The sequence below is a fragment of the Portunus trituberculatus genome, chromosome 43 (assembly GCF_017591435.1).
Source record: "Portunus trituberculatus isolate SZX2019 chromosome 43, ASM1759143v1, whole genome shotgun sequence".
Taxonomy (NCBI): Eukaryota; Metazoa; Arthropoda; class Malacostraca; order Decapoda; family Portunidae; genus Portunus; species Portunus trituberculatus.
The window spans coordinates 13,361,693-13,380,593 of NC_059297.1; the positions used below are offsets into that span (position 1 = coordinate 13,361,693).

Genomic DNA, 18,901 nt, shown 5'->3' on the forward strand with positions numbered 1-18,901 from the left:
GTCTTATTGAATCAATTTTCCATAAAGTACATTATGAGTCTTACCAGCCCACCCAAGCCATTTTGGTGATGGCAACATTAGCCAACCTCAAGCTTTAATTGAAGAACATCTTTTTGCATTTATGGTTGGAGGCATCGGTTTTTTTTTTCTAGATGGGGTTAAGCCCCATCTAGGTAAGAATATTCAATACGTTAACAAACCAATCTCGACCTGCTGCCTCTCTCTCAGCTATTATTTGTCTAATATCTCACTCATTACCGGACAGACAGGTGACAAAGTGGAGGTATAGGCCTAATCTTTCATGTCCATTGTTGAAATATATCCACAATTGCCTGATTTGTGTGTTATGGAGGCCCAGTGAGAAGCGGGCCTGGACGCTATGCTGTGCCGTCATCACCGACTCCTGCCCAAATATACTCTGTCCTTGGTCCCAGATCGTCGATTTCCACTATAAAATGTATTTGTCTCGGTTAATATTTTTCGAGTTATAAGTACATTTTAAGGTTTCTAATGATAGTTTGCTGTGTTTTACGCGCCATCCATGCTTGAGGTGAGTGATGTACGGTGATTTAGAGGGTGTTTAAGGGGAAAGATCAAGCTGGTGGAGCCTAAAGGCTTGGTTTTTGAGATGGCTAAACCAATCAAAGGGAAACTGAAGCCCTTGTGTGGGGCTACCAGGTGTTGCTACTGAGAAATTATAGGGCTAGGATTAGCAAGGAGTGAAGTGCTGGCGTCTCTATGTGTTGCATGCATTTCTCTCATCACTGTTTATCATTCATGACATCACATCGAGGACGAAATGCTATGAAATTGTCCTCTCGTTATATCGTCTAATTTCCTTCCTTCATTCCGTTTTCTTGCTTCATTTTGTTGTTGCTTTATCTTTTAATCTTCACCTCGAGTCCTTTCTTCCCTTTGTCTCTTTACTCTTCTTCTTTTGTTTCTTCTCTTTCTTTTCGTTTTTCCTCCTCCTCTCTCCTTTTTGTCCTCACTTGGTCTCCAAAGCTTCTTTTCCCTCCTCCTTTCCTTCCGGCCATTTCTTCTACTTTGTCCTTGCATCCTTCCTCCATTTTATGTTGTCCTTTACGTCTCCTAACTTTCCCCGCTTCCCTCCTACGTTTCTTATCTTCCTTCCTTACTTTCTCCCGTCTCTCCTTCCCTTCCTTCCTTCATTCACTCGTTATTTTATTCTATTCATTCATCTTTTCTCACCCTTACATTTCAATTTCCTATCCTTTCACTTCCACTCTCACCTTCCGCGACCAGTCAGTCCCTTTTCCACTCCCTCACTCTCTCCCCTCTTTCTCGCCACCGCTACTCCTCAATAATTCATTCCCTCACCGGAGTATGGCGTACGTACTTCGCTATTACATACCCTCCCTCAGGTTCTCCTCCCTCTCAACGCCACGCGACGCCACCCCCCTCACCCCTTTCTCTCTCTCTCTCTCTCTCTCTCTCTCTCTCTCTCTCTCTCTCTCTCTCTCTCTCTCTCTCACTTTTGTTTCCTCGTCGGTTCGTTTTTCTTCTATCGCTTCATCTTTTCGTCTGTCAAGTTGCCGTGGCTTCTTATGACTGTAAAGGTTTTGCTGTCTTACTGTAACTAGTTCTCAAGGTTAGTTTTCTTGTGTTTGCGTGATTCCGGTGGTGATTAACTGAATTTTTGCGTTACCAGTGGGAGAAACTGACAAAATCAATGTGGTCTGAAAGTTTTTTTTTTTTTTTTCGTGTCTTGATGGAAGCTCAAGTGTTTAGTAATGCTAGTTTTATCCTTTCCTAGTTGTGTTTGTTGGTCACTTTGTTGTTTTATTTGTTGATTCTTACATCCACACTGCTAGTTTCTCACCACCACCACCACCACTATTACTACTACTACTACTACTACTAGTACTACTACTACGTCCGTCACTCCTCACTGATTTTAGATCCATATCCTGTATTTTTTTTTCTTTTCAAGGCTTTTCCTGTGTCTGCTTTCTGCCCTCCATCCTTTCCTATCTCGGTATTTTTCCACCAACAATGCCCACCCACCCACCGCCTAACTATTTAATAATCCCGCTCTTCCCGTCACCCTCCCTGCCTCCATCTCCTTATCCTATCCTCTTTACCCTCTCCGATTTTTCCCTTCAGTAACCCAGCCGTCCCTATCTTCCACCCCACTCTTCCCTCTCCCTTTCCCCCCATAGCTCCCTCTCTCCCCCGTTCTTCCACTCCCTGCCTTGTCTCATTTGTTTTGCAGCGTCTCTCTTTCCGCCCCTTACCTTCTCTGCCTCCCCCTCCCTCCTTTTACTCCTAATTGGCCAGTCCCTTCATACTTAACCACAATTGGTCGAAATAAAGAGGGTAAGGAGAGGGAGAGAGAGACGAGGGAGGTATAGGGGAAGGTTAAGGACATTTTCCCCTCCCCCCTGATCCTTCCTTCCCTCTTCTCTCGCTGCCTTCGTAATTTATTTATGTTTTCCGTCGGTCTGGATCCGTCATTGCGGGTATGGATTAGAGAGGTATGGATTAGCCACGGTTTAGTTTGCCAATACCGCCGCACACCTCCCAGTCTCCCACCTGCCTCCCTCCCTTTCTCCCTCCCAGCCAAGCGGTCACGTGCATGCGATAGATTGAAACGCCTTCCCCTTTCAATACGACAATTTCTTCAAGGCCACAGAGACATCTAGACGAATTCTCAAGACAGTGTCCCCTCCTAGTAAACTAGAAATTTTGCCACTTTATCAGAAGAATCATGAAAAAAAAAAAAAAACGCGAGCATCTGCAACTGGAACCTTTGGAAAGCAGTGATGGTGTTAGAACAAAGCGTTTCGGATTACGAACCTGGCGTGGGACCGCATTCTCGTCTCCTGTACACTCAAATGTGTACTATACGTCTCTCTTCACGGTTAGTTTCAAAGGCTATACAGTTCGTCGCTCTCATAGTGCTTTGTAATAGTAGTGATGATTTTTCATTAATTCGCAATCCTGAAAATATTCTTGACAGTGTTTTGTTCTCTCTTCTCAAGGTCAAGATCGTCGTGTTCTCGTAAGTGTTTTCTGTAATGATGGCACATAAGTTTTGGTAAACCATCACTGGAGAGAGAGAGAGAGAGAGAGAGAGAGAGAGAGAGAGAGAGGTGAATTCCATTATTAGAAGTGTCAAGAGTCATGAAGAATGTTTAACTGTGTGGCTGGATGGAATGAGGGAGGGAGGGAAGGAAGCAATAAATTAATCTTTGTTTTGTGTGTTCCAGTATTTCTTTAGGTGTCAGTTTTGTGAGGATAAGAGTGCAGTTACTGTATCTTTCATTATGTGAAGGGAATTGCTTATTGTATTCTGCTCTATTCTTAATACTACTATAGGATGATCATAAAGTATGGATTCAGCAAAAGTGTATCTTTGTTTTTTTTTTTTTTTTTTTTTTTTTTTTTTTTTAAGGCAACAGTACATATCCTCTTTTACTCACAAACTCATATTCAAACAAAAAATATTGATGTATAGACAAGACCACCCTGTTTATGAAAGGATGTACTGTTCCTTTGTGGGCTCACAACATTGTATCATGTGCCCTGATTGGTAAGTCTGGCAGTTACATGTAATGAACTGTGCATCTGTTTCCCTTTAAGGCACAGTCACCCCAGCCAGTATTAACTCTTTACCTTGCCTCCCCAGGTACAGCATTGTCCCCTGTGAAGACCAGCCATGGCTCATCAGGGCAGGGAGGTCCAGGAGAGGTGGTGAAGGCAGAGTCCCCCACCAGTGACTATGGGGACGAGTCCTCAGACGCCCTAGAGCCTGGGGAGCTGACCCTCAACGACCAGCCTCACACACAGCCCTCCCGCCAGCAGCCCATCCCATACAACCCTCAGGTGAGTTCCAACAAGCCTCCACTTTTTGTATATTTAATGTGTTATATCTTTGTAAAGTAGAGATTGCTTGTGCTTAACTTTGTATTTAGAGGGATAAACCTGAATCTGATTGATTTGGTTATTGGTTTTAATTCTATATTCATCTTTTTTTAAAAAACAGCCAACCTATCACAGTCACACTACAACCACCGCTGCTCTCTTCATTCATGGGCTTACAAGACACAAAGAAACTTTCCTTCCATTCAGTTAGCAACAGTTTATGATGTTCTTCATCAGATTCAAGTATTGAGCCAAATTATTAATTTGTAAATGTGTTTCAGGTGCATATCAATGCCAAGCCTCCTTATTCCTTCTCCTGCCTCATCTTCATGGCTATTGAGGACTCCAGCAACAAGGCCTTGCCTGTGAAGGACATCTATGCTTGGATCTTGGACCACTTCCCTTATTTCAGGAATGCTCCCACAGGATGGAAGAACTCTGTCAGGCATAACCTTTCTCTCAACAAGTGTTTCCGCAAAGTGGAGAAAGCACCCGTGAGTCACCCACCATTTTTTTTTTTTTTTTTTTTTTTCTTCCATCTCAGGGCAGCATGAGGGAGGTGAGGGAGGGGAGGATTGTTTGTGGTAAACCAGTGCTTTGAGTCCGTTTATCGATGGGTTCAAAAACAAGATCAAACATATTTACATTTATTTTCACATTATAGGAAATTTTGAATTGGTTATTGATTATAAAATAGTAATTCTTATAATGAATTTTAAAGTAAAAAAAGTTTGTCTGATAATGTTGATGAGCAGACAGTACTGAAAAATAATTAAGCTTTGAGTGAAAACATTAAGACTGGTCGCAGTAGTGAGTGATCACATTAAAGTTGCTCTTAGAGAAATATCTTTCATCTTTTGGCAATATAAAATAAATGCAAGAAATTTATTAACAAATTAATGGGCAATGTAAGTCTAGAGTCCATTGCAGTGTTGTTTCACAGGCTATCTATTTTCTACTCTACGTGCTGCACTCGAGAGATTCTCTTCATCACAGAGGTTATGAGATATAGAATACTTCCTTATTGATGATATTAGTATTATGGTTTTCCTTCGTACATTTCTGATGTTGTCCGTGTGTTTCAGAACCTTGGCAAGGGCTCGCTGTGGATGGTTGACCCCGCCTATCGTCCAAACTTGCTGCAGGCCCTCAGCAAGACACCCTTCCACCCGTACTCCAACCTGGACCGCATCTACCTGGTGTCCACCAAGGCTGCCTACAACAAGTGAGTGACATGCAGCTGCCTGAAGCTGTAAGGTATTACAAATCCTCCTAAGAATAGATGAAGCTTCAAGTTTAAGCTGCTTGTTGCAGAGATGCACTACACACAAGCTGTAAATAAGTTTTTGATAAATACTTTATTCTATATTTGGCAGTGAATAACTTAGTAAATTGATTACACAACATGTACATACAACTGTTTTAATTGCCAAATTTTGTGAAGTGAATTGAGTACATAAAATGTACATACAACTGTTTTAATTGCCAAATTTTGTGAAGCCAAGTATTTGACACACAAATCTCCCAGCAGGCAGGTTGGGGAAGGAGCAAGTGGACAGAGTGGGACAGGACGGGCAAATGTACCTGTGGAGAGTCCTGCAGCCAGTCCCACCAAGCCAGCTGGAGCCAATGTGCCTGATCCTGAACTGTTCCCATACTTGGCACGTCGCCTCGGCTCCTCAGGGCCTGGGACAGCAGGGCTAGAGGTGGTGGGCTCTGGGGTTCATAGTGAGGATGTAGATGCGGCAGCAGCTATGTTGGCCCTCAAGCACGGTTCACGCATTGTGACTCCAGCCAGTGGTAAGTAGTGGAGTGGCGAAGAGTGGCATGTATTTAGCTTGAGTTGAGCATTTTTTTGTTAAGTGATCAAGTGTTTGGTGAGGATGCAGATAGAGAGTAGTGGGATTTCATCCTTGATGTGTGGTTTGTTATAAGTAGTGATTTATTTAGCTGGTATTAAGAATAGAAAGGAATGAGTAATTAGTGTGGAAAGTAGGATAGCATTGTGAATAATTATTAGTAGCGATGCTTGTATTGTTGAGTAATAATTACCTTGGGTTTTTTTTGATAGATAAGCATTGACTGACGTTGTTGTTAAGCAATGGCTGATGCATTCAAAGGAAAAATTAACTTCATGAGTGAAGCTTGTAATGAATAGGATTAGTATAAACCATGTAACTACAATAGGATTAGTATAAACCATGTAGCTACAATAGGATTAGTATAAAACCATGTGACTACAAAATTTATTATGATATTGTACATAGGTGTTATATTACTCAAGGGAAATTGTTAATGGAAGCAACAGTTTGTTCATGATACAATATTACCCATTTAATAGACTTTACTTTGATCTTTTGCGGTAGTCTGACACTCCATGTTTCCTATTCAATGAGAGTGTACTGCTGCCGTTACAGAATCCTACTCTCAGCTGAGGGATGGTAAGGACACATCTCTCTTATATGAAGAAAATCGGAAAAGGAAGAGAAAAAGAAAACACACTGAGGTAATTGTATCATCTAGTAATAATAATTGTACTTTAATACTGTAATGAATTTCTCATTGCTGGATATTAAGTTGGGCTGCTTTCCAGGCTAGACCACCACACAAGTTCATTTAACCCCTTCAATACTATGCCACTTTTTCATATTCATTCTGCTTACTGTTTGACAATTTTATATGGCTTCAGAAACTTATGTGGGATTAAAATAGTAGACTTGTGCCATTGTCTAATCATACTCAAAAATGGTAAAAATGCATATTAATATTGAAGGGGTTAAAAGTAGTTCATATTCATTCTAGTTACTATTTGGCAATTTTATACGCCGTCAAGAAACTCTTGCAAATAAAAACGTCTAATCATACCCTCATACCCAAAAATTGTATCTTAATATTGAAGGAGTAAAGTATAGATAGGCCATAGGTCACCAGTGCACGATATACCTCTTGTATCTCAAAGACAAAAGAACTTGTGTTACTATCAATCAATTGTCAACAGGTTGGAGATGCTCGCATGATGGTCATCAGTTCATCACCAAGTCAGGATCACTCTTACACATCAGTGGACGGTGATGAAGAATATCCGGGACCTACTTCCGTGCCTCCTCCATGCCGGCCTGCCCACACAGCACCCCTGCCACACCCACCACCCCCCAAGAAAGCCAACCATTCTCCTACCTCTAGTGTGGATGAAGCCTTCTCGGATGACTCTTATGACAGTGATGTGGCCAGGTAAGTCCCACAGTAATAGTGAAATTATGCATGAATCTGTTGAAAAATGGATCTTTTAATGAAAAAAAATGACGAAAATAGTAAAATGGAGAGGGGAGGGAGGGTGAGGGAGAGAGAGAGAGGGAGGAAGAGGGAGGGTGAGGGAGAGAGAGAGAGAGAGAGAGAGGGGAGAAAGAGGGAGGGTGAGGAGAGAGAGAGAGAGAGAGAGGGAGAAAGAGGGAGGGAGAGAGAGAGAGAGAGAGAGGAGAAAGAGGAGGAGGGAGAGAGAGAGAGAGAGAGAGAGAGAGAGAGAAAGAGAGAGGAGAGAGAGAGAGAGAGAGAGGGGAGAAAGAGGGAGGGTGAGGAGAGAGAGAGAGAGAGAGAGAGGAGAGGGAGGAGAGAGAGAGAGAGAGAGAGAGAGAGAGAGAGAGAGAGAGAGAGAGAGAGAGAGAGAGAGAGAGAGAGAGAGAGAGAGAGAGAGAGAGAGGAGGAAGAGGGAGGGTGAGGGAGAGAGAGAGAGAGAGAGAGGAGGAAGAGGGAGGGTGAGGGAGAGAGAGAGAGAGAGAGAGAGAGAGGAAGAGGGAGGGAGGGAGAGAGAGAGAGAGAGAGAGAGGGAGGAAGAGGGAGGGTGAGGGAGAGAGAGAGAGAGAGAGAGGAGGAAGAGGAGGGTGAGGAGAGAGAGAGAGAGAGAGAGAGAGAGAGGAAGAGGGAGGTGAGGGGAGAGAGAGAGAGGAGAGAGAGAGAGAGAGAGAGAGAGAGAGGGAGGAAGAGGGAGGGTGAGAGAGGAAGAGAGAGAGGGTGAGAGGAGGAGAGAGAGAGAGAGAGGAGAGGGGAGGAAGAGGGAGGGTGAGAGAGAGAGAGAGGGAGGAAGAGGGAGGGTGAGGGAGAGAGAGAGAGAGAGGGAGGAAGAGAGAGAGAGAGAGGGAGGAAGAGGGAGGGTGAGGGAGGAGAGAGAGAGGGGGAGGAAGAGAGAGAGAGGGGAGGAAGAGGGAGGTGAGAGAGAGAGAGGGGAGGAAGAGGGAGGGTGAGAGAGAGAGAGAGAGAGGGAGGAAGAGGGAGGTGAGGGAGAGAGAGAGAGAGGGAGGAAGAGGGAGGGTGAGGGAGAGAGAGGGGAGGAAGAGGAGAGGAGGAAGAGGGAGAGTGAGGGAGAGAGAGGGTGAGGGAGAGAGAGGGAGGGAGAGAGAGGGGAGGAAGAGGGAGGGTGAGGGAGAGAGGGAGGAAGAGGAGGGTGAGGGAGAGAGGGGAGGGAGAGAGAGGGAGGAAGAGGGAGGGTGAGGGAGAGAGGGGAGGAAGAGAGAGGGAGGAAGAGGGAGGGTGAGGAGAGGGAGAGAGAGGAGAGGAAGAGGGAGGGTGAGGGAGAGAGAGGGAGGAGGGGAGGAAGAGGGAGGATGAGGGAGAGAGGGGAGGAAGAGGGAGAGAGGGGAGGAAGAGGGGAGGGTGAGGGAGAGAGGGAGGAAGAGGAAGAGAGGGAGGAAGAGGAGGGTGAGGGAGAGAGAGGGAGGAAGAGGAAGGGAGGAAGAGGGTGAGGGGAGAGAGAGGGAGGAAGGGTGAGAGAGGGAGGGAGGGTGAGGGGTGAGAGAGGGAGGAAGAGGGTGAGGGAGAGAGAGAGGGGAGGAAGAGGAAGAGGGAGGGTGAGGGAGAGAGGGTGGGTGAGAGAGGGAGGGAGGGTGAGGGAGAGAGGGTGAGAGAGAGAGGGAGTACTGGCAGACCAACCAAGTTGAAAGGGTGAGAGAAGCTAAGATAAAAAAAGAAGCTAAGATAAAAAAAAAGATTTCCTTATATTAATTAGATTTACTTCATTCTCACCATTATAATAATATTTTGCATATTTTCACTACCAAACTAGCCAAACCTTCTTAATACATCTTTGCCTTAACTCCTTTTGCATATTTTCTAATCCAATGCACACCTATTAATTCATTCACAATATAGCCAAACCACCTTAATATTAATTACATTCTTTGCATTAACTCTTAAATACTGTTCTTACTATTTATCTAATGTCTTCTCAGAGAAATAATAATAATGGATCTTCAAATGAAAAAAAAAAACATGAGAAGACAGTATTTAAGAGTTAATGTGCAAAGAATGTAATTTAAGGTGGTTTGGCTATATTGTGAATGAATTACTACTACTAGGTGTGCATTGGATTAGTAGTGAAAATATGCAAAATATTATAATGGTGAGAATGAAAATATGCAAAATTTTATAATGGTGATGAGAATCAGACACACTCTCTCACTCACTCACTCACTCTCTCTCTCTCTCTCTCACTCCCACTCCCCTGCCTCCCCTCTCTCTCCCTCCCCTGCCTCCCCTCTCTCTCTCTCACCCCCTTCCCCTCTTTTTTTTTTATTTATACCAATTTACTACATACACAATCTCTCTCACCCCCCCCTTTTTTTTTTTATTTATACCAATTCACAGATATACACAGTACATTATACATTACATACTTAGTACAATATTAGGCTAAAGAAGTCACAGTTAATGCATTCTATCCGAAAGCCTGCCTACCTGTCTGTAGCAGCCACTGTACACTTGAACTGCTGCGTGGACCAGCAGTCCTCTACACTCGTTTGCACAGCAACACAAGCCTTTGTTGGTGCCACATTTTGCACCTGGGCTGGAGCAGCTCCCCAGGGGCATGGATGACGGCTCTGGTGGCAATCTCGGCCTGTCGGGCAGGCTGCTGGAGTTCCTGCAGGTGAGCCACCCTCTGCTGCTGCACCTTGAACATGACGGTGAGACGCCCGCCATGTCCCGCTGGTGTTGGAGGGTGTGCAGTGTAGGGTGGAAGCCGAGCTCACTCTCTCTGATGAGCCTCGCCGGTCCTGGACCTTCTTCTTGTCCAGGAGAGCGAGAGAGATGTTTGCTGGCCGCGCCGCCCCAGGCAAGGCAGGCGTATTCCAAGGAGGAGCAGACCTGCACCTTGTAGAGCAACTCCAGTCCTTTGGCATCCAGAAGGTAGGAGATTCTCCTCAGGGATGCCAGCTTCCCTGAGGCCTCTCTGGCTAGTCGCTCCAAGTGGGTCCTGAAAGTTAACTTATGGTCGTAAGTTACCCCCAGCACCTCCTCCTCCCGCGGCGTCAGTGTCTCCCTGTTGAAGGCGAGGCGCAGGGCTTCACTCTTCCTGGTGATGTGAGCAGCAAACTTAACTTGCCACTTCCTTCCCCAGGCTGCGATGCGGCTCAAGGTGGCATTGACGTCACGGGTGGCTGCAGCTTCCTCCAGTCCGTAGCTGTGGGATAGTGTTATATCATCTGCAAATGCCTTCGCTGCAGGAACAAGGTGTAGCACATTCCACAGCAAAGGGCCGAGGCAGCTCCCTTGAGGAACGTCTGCTCTTACGGGCTGTAGTTTTTATTCCCGCCCATTGAGAATTACTTTGAGGTGCCTGGCTCTCAAGTAATTTTCTAGGAGCTGGAGGAGTGCTCCGTCCACGCCTACAGCTGGAGCTTGGTGATGGGGGCTGTACTCCATGATGGGCCTCACCTGCGCTTTATACAATGTCATGAGGCCCTTGGCATCGAGTAGGTGCCTCATTCTCCAGTTGAAAGTCGAAGCTGAGTTTGGAGTCTACCTCCAACCCCAGGATGTTGATGGATTCCTTAATGGCAAGGGTGTCTTCTCCAAACTTCAGCTGGCCTTCAATCAGCCTGATGTCTTCCCGTGACCGTGAGATGACCACAGCTTGGGTCTTTTCGGCAGCAAACTTGACTTGCCACTGTTTACCCCAGGCCATGATGTCACCAAGGTGGTGGTTGGTGGCATCAATCACGTTCACTGCCTCCTCTCTACTGAAGCTGTGCGAGAGAGTGGCATCGTCTGTGTATGCCGACACAGGCGAGAGGCTCTGAAGGAGATCGTTGAAGTATACGTCCCACAGGATGGGGCCCAGGATCAACTCTATATTCCCTGTGAGGGACGTGCCTGGCTTGGGCTGATATGATAAGGGAAGTGAGGGTTGCCACATTGTGGCTCACGTCAACTGTGAACATGGGGTTCACGTCAACTGTGAACAAGGATTCCCAGTTGGTGGAGGCTAACTCTGCCCTGAGCCCCCGCCAGTTAGCCTTCTCCCATAGCCAGATGGTGCGCTGGCTTCCTTCCTCACTTGCAGGGTTAAGACCAACTTCACAGAGGACCACGTTGTGGTCAGAGCTACCAACCTTGTCAAGTTGGTAGCACTGCACAGAGTCTGCCGGCAGATTGGACAGGACAGGGTCGAGGGAGGCGTGGTACCACGCACATGCGTGGAGAAGGTCACGTGGTTGGTGAGCCCGTGGACCATTGTAAGCTCTGTGTAGGTTTGGTTCACCAGGTGCTGGTTCAAGTCCCCCCCTAATAATGGTATTCTGACAGCTGTGGGTGGCCATGATTGTGTCCAGTTCGTCCGTGAGGAAGGAGAGTGGGGCGCCATGTTGCCATTGGGGGCGGTACAGAAGACAGAGCAGCACAGCAGTCCTGTCAGCGAGGAGAAGGGGGGGTGGTACAGAGGGCAGAGCAGCACAGCAGTCCTGTCAGTGAGGAGAAGGGGGAGTGGTACAGAGGGCAGAGCAGCACATTCTCTCTCTCTCTCTCTCTCTCTCTCTCTCTCTCTCTCTCTCTCTCTCTCTCTCTCTCTCTCTCTCTCTCTCTCTCTCTCTCTCTCTCTCTCTCTCTCTCTCTCCAAACCCCTACAGAAATTTCCACGAAAACACTGCTGGCTGTGGCAAGAGAGGGAGACAGGCAATCACAATTATATATATTGATTTATATACTCAGGGATCAGAAAATTGAGTCGCACTACAGCTATCACATTTCAATAATTTAAAACACTTACTTCCACAAAAATTGCTATTCTCCTTGTGATACTAATGTCCTTCATCCACATTTGCAGTGAAGCATCCCAGGCAGACATGAGGCAGCTGGTTGAGGGAGCTGATGCACTGCTGAATTTGGCTGCTGTTGCCACCTCCCTTGCCTCCCAGCGTCACCTTGGGGAGTGTGTAGCTACCCCTTCCCCACCACACTCATCAGCACCAGCTGGTCGCCACAGTGTTCCTAGGCTGCACCACACCCCAGCAGCGCCTCACCTGGGAAAAGTGCACATATTGAAGCCATCAACAGCCAAGTCAGCCTCTGGAAAGCACAGCAGTAAGGCCAAGAGTGAGGTGGCCCACAACAACAACACCATCCTGACTAACAACAACAAGGTTCTCAAAGTGAAGAGGTTCAGCGGCCGTGCCTCTAGCCGGCACCAACAGCTGTCTCCTCCTTCACAGTAGTGGGTAATGTGGGGACATCTTTATCAAAATATTATATGGGCACCCATAAATTAAATGTAGAATTGAAGAAACTAGTGTACATTTCAAAAGTATATGGTATTGTTAGTGATCTACACATAGAGCAAGTCTGTGAAGGTTTTTGATGAAACTAATATGTGAATAATAAGTATGCAATGTATACTGCAGTGCTTCTTATGCAAGTCTCTGGTTGAATTTATTACATGTTTTTGTACATTTTTTGTAAAAGCCATTTCTAATAACAGCATTACCATAACCAGAGTATAAGACACCTGCAGTCAAAGTTGTTAGTATTGTATATATTTTCCTATTGTTATGTGGCTTTCCTTCTTGTTATGTTGGCTTAGTTAACCAGTGGGGCATCACACCCCTACTTCAAGACTCAGTTCTGTCTGCATCCCTTTTAATACTTCCACAGAATTAGAATCTTTTATCAACTATTTCCTACAAGAAATATAAAAGCAATAATTTGTTTCCACTGTGTCAACAAACAAGAATCACTCTGCATCACTGTGCTCTGATTTCCTTCTAATTTGAGTGGAAAGTTACTTTGCATATGCAATAATTATGGCTTGTGTATGCACTCCATGCATTACTGAAGAGCAATACTGTTTATACACTAGCTGTACGTGTTATTTTATAGATTGTTTATCTTAATAGTAAGAGCCTGTAATATATACCCAAGAATGCTTTATTGTATATAAGAAATCTCTAGAATCAGATTAAAATATATTTGTTTATATTTTGCTTTGAAGATATTTCCCATTTCTGTGGATAAAATACAATTGGATGACTAACTTTACCCAGCCTGATATATCTGTGAGGCAGCAGCAGCACGCACGCACACACACACACACACACACACACACACACACACACACACACACACACACACACACACACACACACACACACACACACACACACACACACACACACACACACACACACACACACACACACACACACACACACACACACACACACACACACACACACACACACACTCAGGAGCTCTGTCTGCCCCTTGCCCCTCCCCCTCCCACTAAGGCTTGTCAAGTCACCACACAATCATTGGTGGTTTTTTATCAAATGCACCAACACTACTCTATACTTGACAAATTCCACTGTAGCATATAAATAACATAGGGTTCCTTGTAAATAAATTTTTATCTCTGCTTTTACAATAATTTCTCTCTTGTACTGACATGGTGCATTAAATGGTGGTGGTGGCTGTCACACCCTCACTCTCCACCATTCTTTGCTAGTGTGATGCTAAAAGACTTAAGGGAACTATTATGAAAATATGAAACACTGATCTTAAAACTTTTTTTATATGATGTATAACTAATGGGCTGTGATGAGATAATCAGGCTGGGTAGTTTGCTGTTAAGTCCACCTTTGTCTTCCTTAGTATGTCAAATATATAGCCATTAAACATTTACTATCAGTTACAAATGAGTGGGGTTATTATCAGTTGTGGTTGCTCCTTTCCTCCCATTCTCTTATATTAGGAATTTTACTCTAGATTAAATGTCATTGAAAACTGCAACATACACAGCTAAGCAAGGTCAGGTTGGAGCTGCAGTGTTTAGTTTTCAAGTAAGGTCATGTAACTGGGAGATGACTTGTCAAAATTCTCTAATGTAAAGTTAATTATATTGAAATGAAAAGATCAGATTTGTCACTCACTATGTGGCAATTTATGATGACTTGAAAACAAGACTCATTGCTAAGCCTGCAGTGTTGACAGTTTCCTCCCTGTGTGCCAAAGTGTTTGCCACAGTCTTTAGTGAAGCTCAGTGGTCATCAATGCATACACATCTCATGTGCCAAAATAGTGAAATGGTGACAACAACTGTTGTCTGAAACAAACCTTCCCACTGCTGATGGAAGGCAACTTGTAGATTGTAGCTAATCATTCACTCATTTCTGGTTTAACTAGTGATGAAAATATTCAACAGATTTATTTGGCATATTGATGAAAATTGATATCATGATTAAGTTTAGTGTTTACTATGTTTATAACTGATCATACATTACAGAAAACAGACACTGTTGTCCCCATCACTGTGCAAATCACTGGTAATTTCAGGGACTAGTAAATTGAACTGGAAATTAAGGAAACTATTTTCCTTGCCATTCTCAACTTCAGATTAGTCTAATGTAACACATTAACAGACACACTAACTGGTGAACTGACATTGTTGTTCACCTGAATGACACCATTAGTACTAATCACTCATGTATCTGAATTAGATTGTACTTGTCCAAACTTGTAGATACACTTCAGACTAACTCAACACTACATGAACTAACACACACTGTTCTGCATCCCTGAACACAGAATCACAGGAAGTTAGGTGGCACTTCTTTCGACTATTAATATTTACTACATGTGTGAGCTACACAATCCACCACTGTCATGCAAATTTTATATTCTATTTCATTCATGTATTATATATATTACCTTATTTGTTTCAAGTAATCTGTGTTCAGAATGAAAAACACAGTTCAAATCACTGGAATTCAGTCACTGCAATAATATACATCAAACTCCCCTAATTCTCAGTTTGCTAGTGAACTGTAGCTAAATTATGGAAAATTCTCTTCAATGTATTTGTGAATACCATGAAGCTTAGGGCCAGAAACCTGTCAACACTAAACTTATCTTCCTTTGAGGCTCGCTCTGAAACTGCTACCACACAGCTGATGTGTTGTTTCATCCCTCTTTGCCTGAAAAATAATGAAAAGGATTTCATTATGACTCTTGTCACCATAGCTGATGAAATTGTTTAGAAATAATAATTATATACACCTGTAAAACAATTTTTTTTTCTCATTTACATTTACTATTGTGCCTCGTGTGTTATTTAACTTCATAATTGCACATTTAACAAGATGTATAAAGAAATGTGATGATCAGAAGTTGAATAAGGAAAGGGCTTCACTCGAGAATGAATACTGCAGTGAAGACATTGCATCTCAGTGTAGTATTATGGAGGACTCACTCTGCTACTTCAAGATAATTGCATTTGATGAGCTCCAACCAAATGCTCAGATATTACCCAGATGTAAAAGCAGTTTTACTCTCTGGAATTCACATTAACTTGTAAAAAAGTTTGCAAATCCTCATCATAATGCCATTATTGTCATGTTGTGACATGTTTGTGATATGTAAGCACCACAACAGCTCTAATTGGTCATGACTTGGTGAAATAAATTATTGAGTGTCACAGTCTGCCAACCAATCTTGGAAATCAAGACACAGAATACCTACTGGATATGTTTCACATCCTGTTCTGGAAATTCATCCCTAATGTTTGAGTCACATCATGCTAATTACAATGGCTTAAAGGAAAAACAAATGCATGTTTTGTTTTCTGCTTTTTTTCTTGAATATTATCCCACTAGGCTGGGAGAAAGATGCTCTACAATTTTATGGTGACTATCCTTTAATTCTTTTATATTTTGTTAATGGTGCAGTGACACCAAATGTGATGGAAACTCCATAATTCAATGCACCTTCCTTGGATCAATATAATGAATCAGGCCATTACATTAAACATGTTCTCCAAACACGATGGTGAAAACTTGCTGTGAAATAAGACTGGTTAGTTTTCTTGTGTCATAAAAGGGAAGGTGATCATGATGATAATGGATTGATGAAAGTTCAGCAGCTGTTTGAATTAATGCAATTCATTCTGAAATCCAAGAGCATGATAATTATATTGTCTTGGAGGGAAATATCAAATTCCTTATTGAACACCAACTAATAAACCAGATTATTGCAAAATGCATTGTTATACCTGTATCATAGAACACAAGCATTTATGTCCATCAACATTTGTTGTCCATCACAGTAAATTTAACCAAAACTTAAGATATTAAAAATGGTCAAGAGAACTGCATTAATGTGGTGAAATAAGCAACATGTTTAAGGTGACTACAGTTCATATTACTTTCAATATTAAAAGTACCATAGTAAGTCACCTTTCATATTAGAATACTTGTATCAAAAGACTCAGGATTTGAGTGAGGGGATTTTGTTATGATTATTGCAGTGAAGTGCAGAGGTTGTTTGTTGGGTGATTTACTTGGCCAGTGACAAAGCTGGCTCACAGACCGCCAGATTTACATTGATGCAAACCTAGAGAATCCTTAGCATGTATGCATTTAACTTTGTCATATTTTTATTAATACTTATTGATTCCTTTTTTTTTTTTTTTTTTTTTTTATATATAAGATAAGGTCTAGACAAGAGGACAGGGGAAAGATGTAAGACTTTTTTGTGATTAGAAAGTTCAATATATGCTAGCATTTTAATCTTCTTAATAATTTCATGTCAAATGAGACTCTGTGCCTTAGCAGGATGGTCCACTTTCATGCTTCTAGTGATGACTGCTTAACATTCAGTGACAGGTGAATGCCTCAGCATCACCCAGTGTTCTTTTCCTACCTGACGCCCAAGGATAAGAGCCTTTAGTGATCCCACTAAAGCTATCCTTCTGCCAGTCTTTCTCCAATAAAAGAATAAGTGTCTGTAAGAAGTGGTGGTTCCATCTTGTAGCTTAGATTAAGATGCCACTGCTGAGTAGGTTATCAGAGCTTGAGAAACACACTTGCCACTGACAACCTACACAGCAGTTTTGACCTAATCAGATGTAACTGATGTACTGGGTAATCTTACTCCAGCACATGACCTTTCATTTGTGGCTAAATGGAAGTTGTCATATAACACAGGAAGCCCAGTTTGGGTGTGTCCTCAGGAGCACTGGGGCTCCTCCCCTCAACCCTGCTGCTGCTGCTGCCCCTCTCAGTGTGGTGGTGCCACAGGGTCAGTCAACACTCAGTTTACATGTTCATGTTCAGTCTGGAAGTGCCTTTTATAATTATAATTATTTATTGACTGCCTTAAAGGCACTGCAGATCCTTCCTATGTACATTACCATTAGAAAGTTTATTTCTCATTAAATGCATCTTCATGAATCATTAAACTGCTGTGAACTGAGGCTTTCTGTTCAGTGTATTGAGGTTCTCCCTGAAGAGATGAGAGGTGAGATGGGAGAGGTGAGAGATGGTCTGTAGCTCAGCAGGAGTGACAACAAAATACACATGTATTAGTTAAAAGAATGTCAAAGATGGTCATGCCTCAATCACTGCACTCAAAGTCTTATGGCTTCAGGTCATATTGGAAAACTATATACAGATTTCATCAGGGTATTACATTTTTTAGCATCATGCATTTTTGTAATCAAAATATATTCTTACATTCATTGAATGTATTTAACTTGGCAAATCACACTAATGAGCATGTTGATAAATACTGATTATTTTTTATAGCTGACTTTAATGTATTTATTTATTTTTATGTACTCCAAGGTGACTGATGATGAGAAACTATGACAATTTCCATTACCGGCAACATTACACCATTTCCACCTGCCCTGAGAAGCTTGACTTGTACTTACTGAAAACTTGTGGTATTTTTGGCACTTTATTTATGTATTTGATCATACAAAAAATCTACTCATTGACATGTGGCTGCATGTGACACACTATTGTGAAGCAGCTTGTGTCTGTTTGGTGTATTACCTGCTTGACTTCATCTTAAAAATACTATAAATTGTAAAACCAAATCTGCATACTGCCACTAGAAGAGGGGTCGTGTTCCTAGCAAATGTACATACAGTTGACCCACAGCAAGAGGTCAGTAGGGCATGGAGCTGCCAGTCAGTCAGCAGGAAGGTCACTATGAATCAAAGTCAAGGTTAACAGACATTTTCTTATGCAGCCAATGAATCGCCTTACATCAATGTTGTGTGATCTTAGTCTCTTCAATAGAGTCCTTATGGGGACAATTTTGGTTTGTATATTTCTGTACAAAATGTACATATCACAACCCCAATAATAATTATACTTGAGAAAATATGTACCTATATCTTTCCTTCTTCAGTGTTATATTTGTCAGGAACAATATCATCAGAGACCATGGGAATCCAGGTAATGAAGTAACAATCCTCAGTTTCTTTTACTTGTACTACTACTATTTTTTACTCCAAACATTGTATATTACCTCTATGGAGTGCAAATGCAATTGAATAGCACGCTCCATACTGAGAGATTTGAAACTTGGGGAAAAGAAGGGCCACATAACTATGAAAAAATCTAAACACAACTGGGAAAACTAAAAACATAACAAAAAAAAAGCAGAAAAAAACTAAACACTAGTTTTTATAGCAAGTTTTATGAAGCACCAGATAATGGCGATGGTTATTACATCACCTACATTACCTAGATTTTAGTAAAGAGTTTGATGAGGTACCACATCACAGGCTCTTGAGAAAGGTTAGGATGCACAAGATACAGGAAAATATTATGCTGGATAAAGTTTTGGTTAGGCCATAAGTAACAGAAGTTCTAATTCTGAATGGTGTTAAGTAATTAGTGGAGTGCTACAGGGTTCAGTTTCAGGGCCATTGTTATTTCTAATATATGTTAATATTTTTGGATAG

The 18,901-nt window shown here is 42.7% G+C and overlaps 2 protein-coding genes across 4 annotated transcripts in view; one reads left to right on the forward strand and one right to left on the reverse strand.

Annotated features, from left to right (window-relative positions):
- The window catches only part of LOC123517902 (forkhead box protein O1-like), a 74,126-nt gene extending 55,811 nt beyond the window's left edge, over nucleotides 1–18,315 (forward strand). For 2 of the 3 annotated variants that reach the window (XM_045278360.1, XM_045278357.1), the window contains exons 4-10: nucleotides 3,653–3,849; nucleotides 4,170–4,382; nucleotides 4,974–5,113; nucleotides 5,417–5,688; nucleotides 6,306–6,394; nucleotides 6,887–7,119; nucleotides 11,981–18,315. In XM_045278360.1, the coding sequence (XP_045134295.1) occupies nucleotides 3,653–3,849; nucleotides 4,170–4,382; nucleotides 4,974–5,113; nucleotides 5,417–5,688; nucleotides 6,306–6,394; nucleotides 6,887–7,119; nucleotides 11,981–12,368 (1,532 nt within the window). In that variant the 3' untranslated portion in view covers nucleotides 12,369–18,315. The remainder of the gene's footprint in view (nucleotides 1–3,652; nucleotides 3,850–4,169; nucleotides 4,383–4,973; nucleotides 5,114–5,416; nucleotides 5,689–6,305; nucleotides 6,395–6,886; nucleotides 7,120–11,980) is intronic. The other variant, XM_045278358.1, reaches the window with a different exon arrangement.
- On the reverse strand, nucleotides 10,279–12,049 carry LOC123517903. The gene is made up of 2 exons (XM_045278361.1): nucleotides 11,924–12,049; nucleotides 10,279–11,618 (listed from the first exon to the last, which is right to left on the reverse strand). The coding sequence occupies exons 1-2, from the start codon at nucleotides 11,999–12,001 to the stop codon at nucleotides 10,896–10,898; spliced, it is 801 nt and encodes a 266-aa protein (XP_045134296.1). The 5' UTR covers nucleotides 12,002–12,049; the 3' UTR covers nucleotides 10,279–10,895.
- Nucleotides 18,316–18,901: the final 586 nt, after the last annotated feature.